Source organism: Bufo bufo, chromosome 11 (assembly GCF_905171765.1).
Source record: "Bufo bufo chromosome 11, aBufBuf1.1, whole genome shotgun sequence".
Classification (NCBI taxonomy): Eukaryota; Metazoa; Chordata; class Amphibia; order Anura; family Bufonidae; genus Bufo; species Bufo bufo.
The window spans coordinates 97958617-97975342 of NC_053399.1; the positions used below are offsets into that span (position 1 = coordinate 97958617).

At 45.3% G+C, this 16726-nt stretch overlaps 1 protein-coding gene across 1 annotated transcript in view; it reads left to right on the forward strand.

Moving 5' to 3' along the window:
- The window catches only part of ITGA10 (integrin subunit alpha 10), a 40416-nt gene that overhangs the window by 22296 nt on the left and 1394 nt on the right, over positions 1-16726 (forward strand). Inside the window, exons 8-29 of the mRNA XM_040412852.1 lie at positions 4205-4355; positions 4436-4601; positions 4913-4986; positions 5352-5496; positions 5725-5873; positions 6062-6205; positions 6447-6650; positions 6733-6863; positions 7003-7169; positions 7254-7396; positions 9018-9128; positions 9219-9304; positions 9389-9530; positions 10989-11081; positions 11165-11241; positions 11319-11408; positions 11681-11765; positions 12084-12200; positions 12310-12396; positions 12504-12617; positions 12992-13087; positions 13402-13515. Of these exons, the coding sequence (XP_040268786.1) occupies positions 4205-4355; positions 4436-4601; positions 4913-4986; positions 5352-5496; positions 5725-5873; positions 6062-6205; positions 6447-6650; positions 6733-6863; positions 7003-7169; positions 7254-7396; positions 9018-9128; positions 9219-9304; positions 9389-9530; positions 10989-11081; positions 11165-11241; positions 11319-11408; positions 11681-11765; positions 12084-12200; positions 12310-12396; positions 12504-12617; positions 12992-13087; positions 13402-13515 (2686 nt within the window). The remainder of the gene's footprint in view (positions 1-4204; positions 4356-4435; positions 4602-4912; positions 4987-5351; positions 5497-5724; positions 5874-6061; positions 6206-6446; positions 6651-6732; positions 6864-7002; positions 7170-7253; positions 7397-9017; positions 9129-9218; positions 9305-9388; positions 9531-10988; positions 11082-11164; positions 11242-11318; positions 11409-11680; positions 11766-12083; positions 12201-12309; positions 12397-12503; positions 12618-12991; positions 13088-13401; positions 13516-16726) is intronic.

The window sequence follows — 16726 nt, forward strand, 5'->3', positions numbered from 1 at the left end:
CTTTGAGATGACCGGCGCTTTCTCAGGATGCTTCCATTCTAGCTTCATTAACCGAGACAGAGTCTCGTCCACTTTGAAGGCCCTTGGCCCCCTAGAGGTGGACTCTGAAGCTTCCCCGGGATCAACATCCTGGTCCCCCGACCGGATGGATCTAAGTAACCTCTGGGTCTTCTCTACAGGAAAGAAGTACCTTACAGCCTCTTCTTCCTCCCCGCTAGACTCAGAGGAATGGACTTCGTCCACGGTATGGTAGGCTTCCTCCTGCATAGGAGTGGGTCTCAGAGGAGATCGGACACTGGGTCTTCTGGATGACACGGAATCCCTTAGGGTGTTCATTGAGGACTCCACAAAGTCCTTTACCCAGACTACTACGTCCCGTATGGTAGGCTCCGTATCAGGAGGCAGAGGAGGAGGACGGCAAGAGGGACACCTATTAAACTCATAGGAGTCTGCTAGAGGGGTGTCACAATCCCTACACGCCAAATGCTTGCGCTTGGATGACGTCTTGCGCCCAGACCGATCTCCATCACCGGCAGAGGACATTATCTGCAGAGAAAAAGTTATAATGAATGAACAAGGTCTATTCATTAGATAAACAAAGAAGCAGAAAACCTACCAGGAACAGGAAAGCTGGTAACTAAAGTAGTTTGCCTCAGTAACCAACCCAAGGCTGCAAACAGCACAGCCTGGAAGGACTGGAGGCTTTATATATTCAAATTTGGCGCCCAAAAGTGACGTCAGACGCCAGGTTTGAACAAACTTTAATCATTGCTGTTCACCGACAGCCCACCAGAGGGCGCTGGCACACAAGCTACCGCAGGTGATGAGAGGAAGCCAAACAGGAAGCTCCGTGCCTAGCAGGAGTTTGTCTCACGGCAGTAACAGCTTCCATCAGATAAGCTGCAACCCTGAAAGAAAAACACAAGGTTAGCATATAATCTAAGAGTACGGCAGCCAAATGGCTGCCCCCGCCTGTCCTGCAGTCCCAAGGACAGAAAAAAACACACTGATGTATGGGGGGTTTGGCCTCTTATAGTGAGGTAGTGGGGGCGTGGATTCATTTGATTACTTTACTTCATTAAATATTCCGTCTGTCCTACCAGTTTCACTGGGGCGGATAAACCCCCCACATGTGCTGCTGGTTAGGACGTAAGGGAAACCCAGGTTATACCAGCTGTACATATATAGTTATATACAGGAGATGCCCAGGTTATACCAGCTGTACATATATAATTACATACAGGAGATACCCAGGTTATACCAGCTGTACATATATAGTTATATACAGGAGATACCCAGGTTATACCAGCTGTACATTTATAATTATATACAGGAGATGCCCAGGTTATACCAGCTGTACATATATAATTACATACAGGAGATACCCAGGTTATACCAGCTGTACATATATAGTTATATACAGGAGATACCCAGGTTATACCAGCTGTACATGTATAATTATATACAGGAGATACCCAGGTTATACCAGCATGCTCCATATCACTATATACAAGAAGATGTATAACTTATACCAGCTGTACATATATGATTATATACAGGAGATACCTAGGTTATAAGTTATACATATTCTTGTATATAGTAATATGAACCATGCTGATATAACCTCGGTATCTCCTGTATATAAATATATATGTACAGCTGGTATAACCTGGGTATCTCCTGTATATAATTATATATGTACAGCTGGTATAAGTTATACATCATCTTGTATATAGTAATATGAACCATGCTGATATAACCTGGGTATCTCCTGTATATAATTATATATGTACAGCTGGTATAACCTGGGCATCTCCTGAATATAATTATATATGTACAGCTGGTATAACCTGGGCATCTCCTGTATATAATTATATATTTACAGCTGGTATAAGTTATACATCTTCTGTATATAGTGATATGGAGCATGCTGGTATAACCTGGGTATCTCCTGTATATAATTATATATGTACAGCTGGTATAAGTTATACATCTTCTTGTATATAGTGATATGGACCATGCTGGTATAACCTGGGCATCTCCTGTATATAATTATATATGTGCAGCTGGTATAACCTGGGCATCTCCTGTATATAATTATATATGTACAGCTGGTATAACCTGGGCATCTCCTGTATATAATTATATATGTACAGCTGGTATAACCTGGGTATCTCCTGTATATAACTATATATGTACAGCTGGTATAACCTGGGTATCTTCTGTATATAATTATATATGTACAGCTGGTATAACCTGGGTATCTCCTGTATATAATTATATATGTACAGCTGGTATAAGTTATACATCTTGTATATAGTGATGTGGACCATGCTGGTATAACCTGGGTATCTCCTGTATATAATTATATATGTACAGCTGGTATAACCTGGGTATCTCCTGTATATAACTATATATGTACAGCTGGTATAACCTGGGTATCTCCTGTATATAATTATATATGTACAGCTGGTATAAGTTATACATCTCCCTGTATATAGTGATATGGAGCATGCTGGTATAACCTGGGTATCTCCTGTATATAATTATATATGTACAGCTGGTATAAGTTATACATCTTCTTGTATATAGTGATATGGACCGTGCTGGTATAACCTGGGTATCTCCTGTATATAATTATATATGTACAGCTGGTATAAGTTATACATCTTCTTGTATATAGTGATATGGAGCATGCTGGTATAACCTGGGTATCTCCTGTATATAATTATATATGTACAGCTGGTATAACCTGGGTATCTCCTGTATATAATTATATATGTACAGCTGGTATAACCTGGGTATCTCCTGTATATAATTATATATGTACAGCTGGTATAAGTTATACATCTTCTTGTATACAGTGATATGGACCATGCTGGTATAACCTGGGTATCTCCTGTATATAATTATATATGTACAGCTGGTATAACCTGGGTATCTCCTGTATATAATTATATATGTACAGCCGGTATAACCTGGGCATCTCCTGTATATAATTATATATGTACAGCTGGTATAACCTGGGTATCTCCTGTATATAATTATATATGTACAGCTGGTATAAGTTATACATCTTCTTGTATATAGTAATATGAACCATGCTGATATAACCTGGGCATCTCCTGTATATAACTATATATGTACAGCTGGTATAACCTGGGCATCTCCTGTATATAATTATATATGTACAGCTGGTATAAGTTATACATCTTCTTGTATATAGTGATATGGACCATGCTGGTATAACCTGGGCATCTCCTGTATATAATTATATATGTACAGCTGGTATAAGTTATACATCTTCTTGTATATAGTGATATGGAGCAGGCTGGTATAACCTGGGCATCCCCTGTATATAATTATATATGTACAGCTGGTATAAGTTATACATCTTCTTGTATATAGTGATATGGAGCATGCTGGTATAACCTGGGTATCTCCTGTATATAATTATATATGTACAGCTGGTATAACCTGGGTATCTCCTGTATATAATTATATATGTACAGCTGGTATAAGTTATACATCTTCTTGTATATAATTATATATGTACAGCTGGTATAAGTTATACATCTTCTTGTATATAGTGATATGGAGCATGCTGGTATAACCTGGGCATCTCCTGTATATAATTATATATGTACAGCCGGTATAAGTTATACATCTTCTTGTATATAGTGATATGGAGCATGCTGGTATAACCTGGGTATCTCCTGTATATAATTATATATGTACAGCTGGTATAACCTGGGTATCTCCTGTATATAATTATATATGTACAGCTGGTATAAGTTATACATCTTCTTGTATATGGTGATATGGAGCATGCTGATATAACCTGGGCATCTCCTGTATATAACTATATATGTACAGCTGGTATAAGTTATACATCTTCTTGTATATAGTGATATGGAGCATGCTGGTATAACCTGGGCATCTCCTGTATATAATTATATATGTACAGCTGGTATAAGTTATACATCTTCTTGTATATAGTGATATGGAGCATGCTGGTATAACCTGGGTATCTCCTGTATATAATTATATATGTACAGCTGGTATAACCTGGGCATCTCCTGTATATAATTATATATGTACAGCTGGTATAACCTGGGCATCTCCTGTATATAATTATATATGTACAGCTGGTATAACCTGGGCATCTCCTGTATATATTATATGCACTTTTGTCTCTTTTCAGTTCTGAAGCTTTCAGCCCTGAGAGGGGTGGCAGGGAAGACGCCACTAGACTTCTTATTGTGGTAACAGATGGCGAGTCACATGACGGGGATGAGCTGCCTCTCGCCTTGGCGGAATGTGAGAAACGGGACATCACCCGTTACGCCATTGCTGTATGTTACATATGCAATAAACCTCCACACGGATGATTATAACTTTCAGGTGACCCCCTTCTTACATTATACCTCGTTAGGTGCTGGGTAACTATATGAGGAGACAGCAGGACCCGGACTCCTTCATCAATGAGATTAAATACATCGCCAGCGATCCAGATGACAAATACTTCTTTAACGTCACTGATGAAGCAGCGCTGAACGACATTGTGGACGCTTTAGGAGACAGAATCTTCAGTTTAGAAGGTAGAGACCTTGCAGGGCCCCTTATTCTGTCCCCATCACTATTTATGGACCCCACAAGGTAAAATAAATCTAGCGTAGTACCTCTTCAATCCACTAGGTGGAGAAGCAACACCATTTATCCTGATAATCTATAAGATCGTAATTTGTAGTCTATTCTAAGGCAGGATTCTATTATGGATATATATCTTTGTGCTGGGTAAACGATTTTGGGGGGGATTGGGGTTAATTTCATAGCGTGTCCTGATTTTTGAGTAGATATACAAACCAGTTACTAAAGTTTACCACACCCATTTTTGGGGCTTTTTCTACAGCGACGCATGAGTTGAACGAAAGCTCTTTTGAACTGGAGATGTCACAAGTCGGATTCTCCATTCACATCCTGGAGGTAAGGAAAGAAGCAGCGTCTTGAAGATGCCTCAGCTCAGACCCAGCATATCTTTTTACTAAGGGTCTACTGGGACAGGCATTTTAGCAGTTCTGTTGACAGGGTGCAGTACCTCTTATAGCCTGTAGGTGCAGTGTTGTCTGGCACAATTGGCTTACTATATCTGATCCATGTTAATGAGGCATCCTGGGAGAGGTTATAGAGGGCGCAATCATGTTTTAGGGTATAATCCCATTACCTGAGAACTGGGATAAAGCAGTCGTCCCAGTAGAGCACAATGTGATGCACAACACCATGATCTCAGTTGGGAGTGTAGTGACACTTTTGGGGTTAAACCTTGCTATATGGTCACTTGATCTCCACAGGACGGTATCCTGTTTGGCACCGTGGGTGCATATGACTGGGACGGAGCAGTTCTGAAGGAGAGCCGGAATAGTCGGATTATGCCACCGCGGTCGGCCTTCGAGAAGGAGTTTCCGGTGAAGATGAAGAAACATGCTGCCTACTTGGGTAATCTGACGTGCATATCCAATGGCCATGTGGTGCCATCAACACAATCCAGGCTCCAGTTTGAAACTACTTTCTTGGGTGCAACGCCTGTCCATGAGTTGTGTCTGAATGGAGCTAAGCTGCAGTACCACATACAATCTGTGGACAGGGGTGGCGTTGTTTTAGATAAAAGCAGCCATGTTCTTCTAATCCTATACAACCACTGTAATGTAGTAATTACTCCCCCAGGTTACACCGTATCCTCTTTAACGCTGCGCAGCGGCAAGACTATGTATATAGCCGGAGCCCCCAGATTCAAACACAAGGGGAAGGTCATTCTGTTTGAGATGTCCAGGAAAGGCAATGTCACCATCTCTCAGGCTTTGGTGGGGGAACAGGTGAGGAAGCCGTGAGTAGACCTAATGAAATACCTGTCAATAGTATTGTCTCTTCCCATGAAATATCCTTTATGACCACCAGGTGGCAGTGTTATAATTTTACCTTGGGCAGGACACCTATACTTCACACGTGGTTAGATATTTTCTGTTTCTGCTTTAATCTCTCCGCCATGTTCTTCCCTCTTCAGATTGGTTCCTATTTTGGCAGTGAAGTGTGCCCGCTGGATGTCAATGGAGATGGTGTCACTGATGTCTTACTGGTGGCTGCCCCAATGTTCCTTGGACACCACAATAAAGAAACGGGACGTGTTTATATCTACCGGGTGGGGCAGGTAAGAACCAAATCACGAGACACCACTGTAAAGCTTGATTGTACCAGTAGCTCTGCAGATATCTGACCATGGTGACACTTGAACTCGATCCTACAGGTTCCTCTAAGAGCTTGGCCAATGTTATATTATCCCCCAAGATGAAGCGTCCCTCTAAGGGCTGTCTGTAGTGGTCACCACGATAACCCAGTGGGCAGAGTTATCTTCCTCATTTGTATAAACAATGCTCATCACTTTTTCGTAGCTCCTGTTAAACCTGAATGGCACATTGCACTCTGACCGCAAAGTCCAAGACTCCCGTTTCGGCTACGCCATGTCAGGGTCTCCCGATCTGAACCACGATGGCTTCAACGATGTAGTGGTTGGAGCACCACTAGAGGATAACCATCGCGGGGCTGTATACATCTACCATGGGTACCGCAATACCGTCATACCATCTTACAAGCAGGTATGGGGCAAGAATAATAAAGCAGACAGAAATAAGTGAACCTTGATGGAGGGTGATAACCCTTATCCTCTTCTGTTGTCAGAGAATAGACTCGGCCTCTTTTCATCACGGCCTCACTTACTTTGGTCGCAGCGTGAGCGCTCAGATGGACCTGGATGGCGATGGGCTGGGTGACCTAACTGTCGGCAGCCAAGGAGCAGTCGTTGTGTTGAGGTACAGATCCATCCACATACGAGAAAGGTGGTGGAAATGAAATGGGTTGGAGATTTGGGAGGGTGGATCGGGTGACTTGGGCACTGGAGAACTGGCTTGGACTATGTGGGTATGATCCTTGTTTCCTCCCACCCCTCAGGTCTCGAAGCATTGTTCGTGTTAACGCCACCTTGCTGATAAACCCAACCTCCATCAACCTGCTCCAGAAAAATTGCTTGAGACAAGGCAAGGAGTCCGTCTGCCTGAACATCACCATCTGCTTCTCTGTCAACTCCAAATCCCCCAGCAAATGGGACAGTCGTTTCGGTCGGTAAATAACGGTCAACACCGATTTCCCATTAACTTGACTGGTTACTATTATAAATTAGGAATGTTCCATCATTTTTGTAGGACTCCATTACAACCTGTCCCTTGATGATAAGAAGCTTACTCCCCGCGCTGTGTTTGATGAGAACCTCCAAAAACTCCTCAGCAAACGTGTTCGAGTGACCACGGGCAAAGTGACTTGTATGAACCTCGGATTCCACGTCATTGTGAGTAAGAGCTACCAAAAATTGGGATGATGTCTAAGTAGTACAGAGCTTCATGACTGATCACTTATTTTGGAGAATCATCTAGTTCCTTCCTGCAGAGAGCCAGCTAGTCTGGAAGCAATGCTCCCTGGGGAAAAAAGTATGCAAACTGTCTCTAGTGCCGTCTAGAGGTTGCTGACCTGTAAGCCATTGTCCGACCCATTAAAAAAAAACTTGAAACCTGACTACCAGTATCAGGCATACAAAAGACCCGCATCTGTAGACAGCTGTTTTGGGATTCTTGGTCTTGTTGAGATGTAATACATTATTATTATTCATTTGAAAGCGCCTTTAATTCCATGGAGCTGTACACCAGGAGGGGGTTACACGTACATAATATAAAAATACCATAACAGATTGGTATAGAGGGCGAGAGCATCCTGCCCACAAGAGCTCACAATCTTCAAGGTAAGGGGGAAGAACAGTGGTGAGGGTTAATGCTGCTCATCTGGCTGTGTGATGGCAGCATGCTCATTGCAGGTGGTAGGCTTTCCTGGAGAGGTGAGTTTTCAGGTTACCCTTGAAGGTTTGGATGTTGGGGGAGAGCCTGATGTGCTGGGGTAGCGAGTTCCAGAGTAGTGGAGAGGCACGTGAGAAATCTTGTAGTCGATTATGCGAAGAGATGAGAGGAGAACAAAGGTGGAGGTCTTGGGAGGATCAGAGATTACGTGTGGGGATGTATCGAGAAAGCAGGTCACAGATGTATGGAGGGGACAGGTTGTGGACAGCCATATATGTCGTCGTTAGTATTTAGAATATTAAAATTCGCCAGGCAATGGGAAGCCAGTGAAGAGATTGGCAGAGGAGAAACGAAGGGAGAGGTGGATCAACCGGACAGCAGGGTTGAGAATAGATTGGAAGGAGTGAGAGTGCTAGATGGGAGGCCACAGAGGAGGATGTTGCAGTAGTCCAGGCGGGAGATGACTTGGGCATGCAATAGCATTTTAGGGTTTGGATGTTTGGTTCCAAGTACAGGGCGGAATAAAATGTTATCCCCAGGCATCGAACCTGCGAGACTGGAGAAAACGTTGTGCTATTAACTGTAATGGATAGGTCAGGTAGGGAAGCTGAGTGATATGGGGGAAAAGACATTATCTATGTAGACTTTTCTTGGTGGACCCTACCAGGTCTAAGTTCCTCTGAAACCTAATGTGAGAGCAACATTTGGCATTCCCCATTGACCTTAGATATTCTAATGTCTACAGCCAGCCTTAGAGGGTGGCATCTGAGTTACTCCTGATGTCTTTGGATAGCTTGTGAGCCCCAGACTTCAACAAAAACCTAAGATGAATGTGTGATCATGGGTTGAGAGGGATGGGTGACTTCAATATGGCAAAAGGGTGATATTGTAAAATTCCCTAACTCCTGGGCATCTATTGAAAAGTCCTTCAACTTAGAGTCTTGGACTCAACATTTCTTTTGGGGAGCATTGTTGGAGGTTACCATCTGATGTCAAAGAAATTTAGTGCTTCATGGTACATAACTGTCCCACTTGTGATCTGTCAGAAGATGGAGGTGGATTTCCCCATTAGATGTTTCCAGTCATCATTGTATAACAACTCCCATTCTTTCTCTCTCTCAGGATACCGCTGACTATCTGAGACCCATTGGCGTCCACCTGCGCTTTAACCTAAGCGACACAGAGTCCAGTCCTGTGCTTGACGACCGCTGTCCTACTTCTATGAAGAGACTGGTGAGTTTCATTACCTAGAACCTTAGGTGAACCTAGAACATCGTACCATCGTAGACAGCACTAAAGGTTCTCTGATCCCCTTGTCTTCAGGTTCCTTTCTTCAAGGACTGTGGTGAGGACAATGAGTGTATAACGGATTTGTCCCTCCGAGCTCATATGGACATCAATGGCACCAGGTGAGACGCTGGCTGAAAACGTCACTGCTCTGGTTCTGATCCTTATAATCCAGGACCTTCTACTATTTATCCTTCCAACTCCAGGGATCAACCAACCATAATCCGGAGGGAGCGGAAGAAGGTGTCAGTGGAGACTGAGCTTGAGAACCGCGGGGAAAACTCCTACAACACCAGCGTGAAGGTCTGGTTCTCCAAAAACCTCCTGTTCTCCAGCATATACAGCAAAGTAAGCAAAGCCCCCCTAAACCATCAACAGCTACCTCATAGCAGTATCACACATGATAGGATTAGATACACAACTCAGCGGGCAGTATCACACATGATATAGGATTAGATACACAGCTCAGCAGTCAGTATCACACATGATAGGATTAGATACACAGCTCAGCAGTCAGTATCACACAGGACAGGATTAGATACACAGCTCAGCAGTCAGTATCACACAGGATAGGATTAGATACACAGCTCAGCAGACAGTATCACACAGGATAGGATTAGATACACAGCTCAGCAGTCAGTATCACACAGGATAGGATTAGATACACAGCTCAGCAGACAGTATCACATAGGATAGGATTAGATACACAGATCAGCAGACTGTATCACACAGGATATGATTAGATACACAGCTCAGCAGACAGTATCACACAAGATAGGATTAGATACACAGCTCAGCAGACAGTATCACACAGGATAGGATTAGATACACAGCTCAGCAGGCAGTATCACACAGGATATGATTAGATACACAGCTCAGCAGACAGTATCACACAGGATAGGATTAGATACATAGCTCAGCAGACAGTATCACACAGGGTAGGGTTAGATACACAGCTCAGCAGACAGTATCACACAGGATAGGATTAGATACACAACTCAGCAGGCAGTATCACACAGGATAGGATTAGATACTCAGCTCTGCAGGCAGTATCACACATGGTAGGGTTAGATACACAGCTCAGCAGACAGTATCACACAGGATAGGATTAGATACACAGCTCAGCAGACAGTATCACACAGGATAGGATTAGATACACAGCTCAGCAGTCAGTATCACACAGGATAGGATTAGATACACAGCTCAGCAGACAGTATCACATAGGATAGGATTAGATACACAGATCAGCAGACTGTATCACACAGGATATGATTAGATACACAGCTCAGCAGACAGTATCACACAGGATAGGATTAGATACATAGCTCAGCAGACAGTATCACACAGGGTAGGGTTAGATACACAGCTCAGCAGACAGTATCACACAGGATAGGATTAGATACACAACTCAGCAGGCAGTATCACACAGGATAGGATTAGATACTCAGCTCTGCAGGCAGTATCACACATGGTAGGGTTAGATACACAGCTCAGCAGACAGTATCACACAGGATAGGATTAGATACACAACTCAGCAGGCAGTATCACACATGATATAGGATTAGTTACACAGCTCAGCAGACAGTATCACACAGGGTAGGATTAGATACTCAGCTCTGCAGGCAGTATCACACATGGTAGGGTTAGATACACAGCTCAGTGTCACACAGTGGGCAGGATGTACTGTGTGCACATAAACCGCTGAACTGTAAAGCACTACGGAATATGTTGGCGCTATATAAAGACTATTATTATGTATTATGATGAAGTAATACTGCAGTGATGACATCATCATTTCTCTCCCAGGGAGATGCACAAAGTAAGGTGGAGTGCACGACGCTGTCCCCCAGCACCCGCTCCTGCAGCATCAGTTACCCCGTCCTCAGATCCATGGCAAAGGTAAGAACTTGGGCAATCTACGGGAGGTGACAGGCGGTCTGGGGACATGAATGTGAGGAGATGTGACCTCTGTTGTCCTGCAGGTGGCGTTCGTCCTGGAGTTTGAGTACAGCTGTACCAGTCTCTTAAACAGAGTGCAGATTAGGCTCACGGCCAGTAGGTAAGGGGGCGCTGCTGAGCTTCTGCCAGGTGCCTGGCCAGGGGTGAAATGTGCCTTGACCCTTCCCCTCTTCCCAGTGACAACACTGAACTAGACGAGACTCTTCATGACAACGGTGCCCAGCTCAGCGCCCACATCCGATACGAACCCGAGCTCTTCATTCAGAGGTGAGGACCTCAAATCCGTATACTGCTTCACAGGGTATGCTGGGAGTTGTAGTATCACATATGTAGGAATGCCACAAAGTTACATCATGCCGCATTCCAGTCACCTCCAGAGCTGCATTCGCAATTCTGCCATCCTCTCCTGTGCAGAGACCGTCCTCTTTAACAGCATAGGTGCAAGTTGCACAGCATTATGGGAGATAAAGCTTGTGGATGCAGCTTTGAATGTGACTGGAGCATAAGCTTTACCTAACTGACCTGGATTGTGTTTGCAGAGAGTCCAGCCTCAACCGCTATGAGGTACAACCTGTCCTGCTGTCCACCCAGGAGCCCGGCCCAGAGTTCATAACGAAATTCAAGGTAATGATGGGGGTGCTTATCACATTATATGACATGCCACGTCCTACAGAGCACAAATAGTACCCCAGCCCCTGCCATACGTCTGTGGGCGAGGGGTCCCAGTGTTCCCCTCACACACAGAAATAGAGAAATAATAATAATGCTACAATGCTGCCACCAAGTGTCCATTATTTGAACTGCAACTAACCTGGCAGAGCCAGACCTCTAGCGCCAAATTTACTGCCCTGGTAGGTTCTAAGCACTAACCGTGCTGCCACAGAGGGCGACACACATTTGCGGGGTGCCCCTTTAATAATAGATGTCTACGTCTCTCATCAGGTGCAGTATGTGGACTGTTACCCCATGTACAATGTGTCGGTTCACATCCACACGCCGGCCATGGGCTACGGGGGCCTCTACTTCATGTCGGTGTCCAGGATATTATCAGCTGATGATGTAAGATGGGGGGTGCTGTTGTCACGCAGTTTCTGACTTTTTTTTTTTTTTTTTAAGGGAGGAGGGGGGGGGGGGGCCACATTACAGTAACCTCCGCTCTGTCTCATAGGTGATCTGCATGTTATCTAATATGACCAGATCCAGGACCGCCATGGTGCCATTCCACCCCGAAGACCTGAGCCACACCAGTATATTGGTGAGTTATACAGTGGAAGGAGCAGCACAGAGTATTTCAGGAGAGGAACGTAATGCAATTAGTGAAGACGGGGCACATAATGTACCCCAATAATCTGTCTCTATCAGAACTGCAGTAACAGCTGGTGCGAGACCATCACCTGCCGCATCCCGACCCTGCAGAAGAACGCGGAGCTCTCCCTGTCCATCCTGAGGATCATCCACAACCACTTCTTCACCAACGTGAGTGCAACCATCTGCAGCATGTATCACTTCGTAGAGAAGACAGAGCCATGTTCTGCAGTTTTCTAGAGAGGTCAGGGGTGTAATAATCTGCAGGATATATCACTATGTATCGGTCAGGAGAGAGCGATGTTCTGCAGAGAGGTCAGGGGTGTAATGAGCTGCAGTGTAACATATAGGGGGTGCAGCTCGGCGCCCCCTCCCATGTGGTCACAGTGGCTCAGGATGCAATGCTCTGACATCTCAGGGTTTGGAGCATCAATCGAGGCTTTATGGGAGATGATGATAATCATGTCTAACACCCCCCTCCCTTTCTGCCCATGACATGCTGGGACTTGTAGTTCCACATCAGGATGTCTCTTTCTGTTTTCCAGTCCAAGTTTCGATCGGTCAAAGTAGTCAGCGAGTTCATCCTGGACGTAAAAGAAGATGGCGCCCTGTTTACCGACAGTGCAAAACACAGGACAGAGGTAACTGAGGAGAAGGGACATGTTGTACTCCTCATTAGTGGCCCACTCGCCCTAATATAGTCTCTTACTTTCAGTCACCACTAGGGGGAGCTTACAGCATACATTAGCTAGTGCATGGAAACAGCATAGATGGATGCAGTGAGCTCCCCCCGGTGGCGGCAGCTGAAGATTTAAACTGAGCACTTGACCACCTCAGTGGGGTGGACAAGAAAAAAGCACTACACAAATTACAGAAGTATTCCGATGTACGTGCTGATTGAAATGTGTTTCCTGGCACAACCCCTTTAAGAAGTGATCATGTGACCTGTTTTCAGAGCGTCTTGGAATTGCTGCAGCCCGTCCTCCTGCCGCTGTCCCTGTGGATCCTCATTGGAAGTGTCATCGGGGGTCTCCTGCTTCTGGCGCTCATCATCTTCATCCTATGGAAGGTAAATCTGAGATTGTCATCATTGACCAGGGATTGGTATCCCGTCCCAGTGCCTTATATATCCAGCCCCTACATGGACCTGTCCTATTTTTTTGACGGACAACGGTTCACGGACCCATTCAAGTCAATGGTTCCGTGAAAGAACACGGATGCACACAAGATTGGCATCCGCGTCCGTAGGTTACTTTCATATAGACGGATTCGAAGATCCATCTGCATAAAAGCTTTTTCAGAGATGAGTTTTCACTCCGACAGTATATTCTAACACAGAGGCGTTCCCATAGTGAGAATATACTACGAACTGTGTACATGCCTGCCCCCTGCTGCCTGGCAGCACCCGATCTCTTACAGGGGGCTGTGATCCGCACAATTAACCCCTCAGGTGCTGCACCTGAGGGGTTAATTGTGCATATCATAGCCCCCTATAAGAGAGCAGGGGGCAGACCCCCCCTCCCTCCCCAGTTTGAATATCATTGGTGGCCAGTGTGCATATCCCCCCCCCCCCCCCCTCCCCCTCCGATCGGAGTCCCAGTTTAATCGCTCTGGGGCTCCGATCGGTAACCATGGCAACAGGATGCTACTGCAGGCCTGGTTACCATGGTTACTTAGCAATATTACAATATTAGAAGCATCATACTTACCTGCTGCGATGTCTGTGTCTGGCCGGGAGCTCCTTCTACTGGTAAGTGACAGATCATTAAGCAATGCGCCGCACAGACCTGTCACTTACCAGTAGGAGGAGCTCCCGGCCAGACACAGACATCGCAGCAGGTAAGTATGATGCTTATAATATTGTAATATTGCTAAGTAACCATGGGCAGTAGCGTCCTGGTTGCCATGGTTACCGATCGGAGGCCCAGGGCGATTAAACTGGGACTCCGATCGGAATCTCTGCTGCCACCAATGATCGGGCGGGGGGGGTATTTAGAGGGGAGGCCGCACACTGGCCACCAATGAAATTACAATAGAGGGGGGGGGGCGCACACTGGCCACCAATGATATTGAAACTGGGGAGGGAGGGGGGGGGTCTGCCCCCTGCTGCCTGGCAGCACCCGATCTCTTACAGGGGGCTATGATACACACAATTAACCCCTTCAGGTGCAGCACCTGAAGGGTTAATTGTGCGTATCACAGCCCCCTGTAAGAGATCGGGTGCTGCCAGGCAGCAGTCATGTACACAGTTTGTAGTATATTCTAACTAGAAGCATCCCCATCACTATGGGAACGCCTCTGTGTTAGAATATACTGTCGGAAATGAGTTTCAGATGTAACTCAAATCCGATGGTATATTCTAACAGAGGCGTTCCCATGGTGATGGGGACACTTCAAGTTAAAATATACCATCGGATTGGAGAAAACTCAGATCCTATGGTATATTAACTCCTGAATTTACATTGACTTTCAATGGGGGACGGATCCGTTTGAAATTGCACCATATTGTGTCAACGTCAAACGGATCCGTCCCCAGTGACTTGCATTGTAATTCAGGACAGATCCGTTTGGCTCCGCACGGCCTCCAAAAATCAAGGAAGACCCACGGACGGACCAACGGACCCCGTTTTGCGGACAGTGAAAAAATACGGTCGTGTGCATGAGGACTTAAAGGGGTTCTCTGGGCTTAACCTTTTTTTGGCTCTTAAAAGTTAACCTGTTGAGGAAAGCTTATTGCTCACATACTTACCAGAGTGCAGCCGTTGTGAGACGTGCTCCCTCCAGATGGCTTTTCTGTGCTTCCGGAAGAAGTCCGTCTTCTCTTCCTTTCACCAGCAGGAAACGGATTGTCACGAGTGACGTCACCGTCTCCTGCTGGAGAAAGCTCCGGCCGGCAGTCTGCACAGCGCACTAGGCTAAACACTAGTGCGCATGTGCAGGCCGGCCGCCAGTCGCTGTATCGTACAGGCTTCTATGTGACTCCTGCACTGCGCGATGTAAGCGCTGTGCAGGAGTGACAGCATAGCGATCAGCCGCAGAGGCTGTCCGCTGTACTGTGCATGTCACAGGGGGCAATGGATGGCAAACAAGGGGGCACTGTGGATGTCACTGTTATGGGGGCTCAGTATAAGTGATTGGGCTAGTACACAGAACTGTATCTGTTTTGCGGTCCCACTAAATAGGGTTACTGTCAGTGTGCAATTCACATTTTTTTGCAGTCCCATTGAGTTCTATGGGTTTTAGATCTGCATTATGAGGACCAGAATAGGACATGTTCTGTCTTTCGCAGAACTGACATACGGATGTGGAAAGCACAGGACGTCATCAGTGTGTTTATTACATCCATATGTCCTATTCTGGTCCTCAATATGAGGACCTCAAATCTATAGAACTCAATGGGACTGCAAAAATTGTGGATCGCAAAGTGGATACCGTTGTGTGCATAAAGGTTTAGCTACACAGCTCAGCAGGCAGTATCATAGTAGATGGGATTAGATACACACTTCAGCAGGCAGTATCACACAGGACAGGATTAGATACACAGCTCAGCAGACAGTATCACACAGGATAGGATTAGATACACAGCTCAGCAGACAGTATCACACAGGATAGGATTAGATACACAGCTCAGCAGACAGTATCACACATGATAGATTAGATACACGGCTCAGCAGACAGTATCACACAGGATAGGATTAGATACACAGCTCAGCAGACAGTATCACACAGGAGAGGATTAGATACACAGTTCAGCAGTCAGTATCACACAGGATAGGATTAGATACACAGCTCAGCAGTCAGTATCACACATGATAGGATTAGATACACAGCTCAGCAGTCAGTATCACACAGGATAGGATTAGATACACAGCTCAGCAGACAGTATCACACAGGAGAAGATTAGATACACAGCTCAGCAGACAGTATCACACAGGAGAGGATTAGATACACAGCTCAGCAGGCAGTATCACACAGGATAGGATTAGATACACAGCTCAGCAGTCAGTATCACACAGGATAGGATTAGATACACAGCTCAGCAGACAGTATCACACAGGATAGGGTTAGATACACAGCTCAGCAGACAGTATCACACAGGATAGGATTAGATACACAGCTCAGCAGTCAGTATCACACAGGATAGGATTAGATACACAGCTCAGCAGACAGTATCACACAGGAGAAGATTAGATACACAGCTCAGCAGACAGTATCACACAGGATAGGATTAGATACACAGCTCAGCAGTCAGTATCACACAGGATAGGATTAGATACACA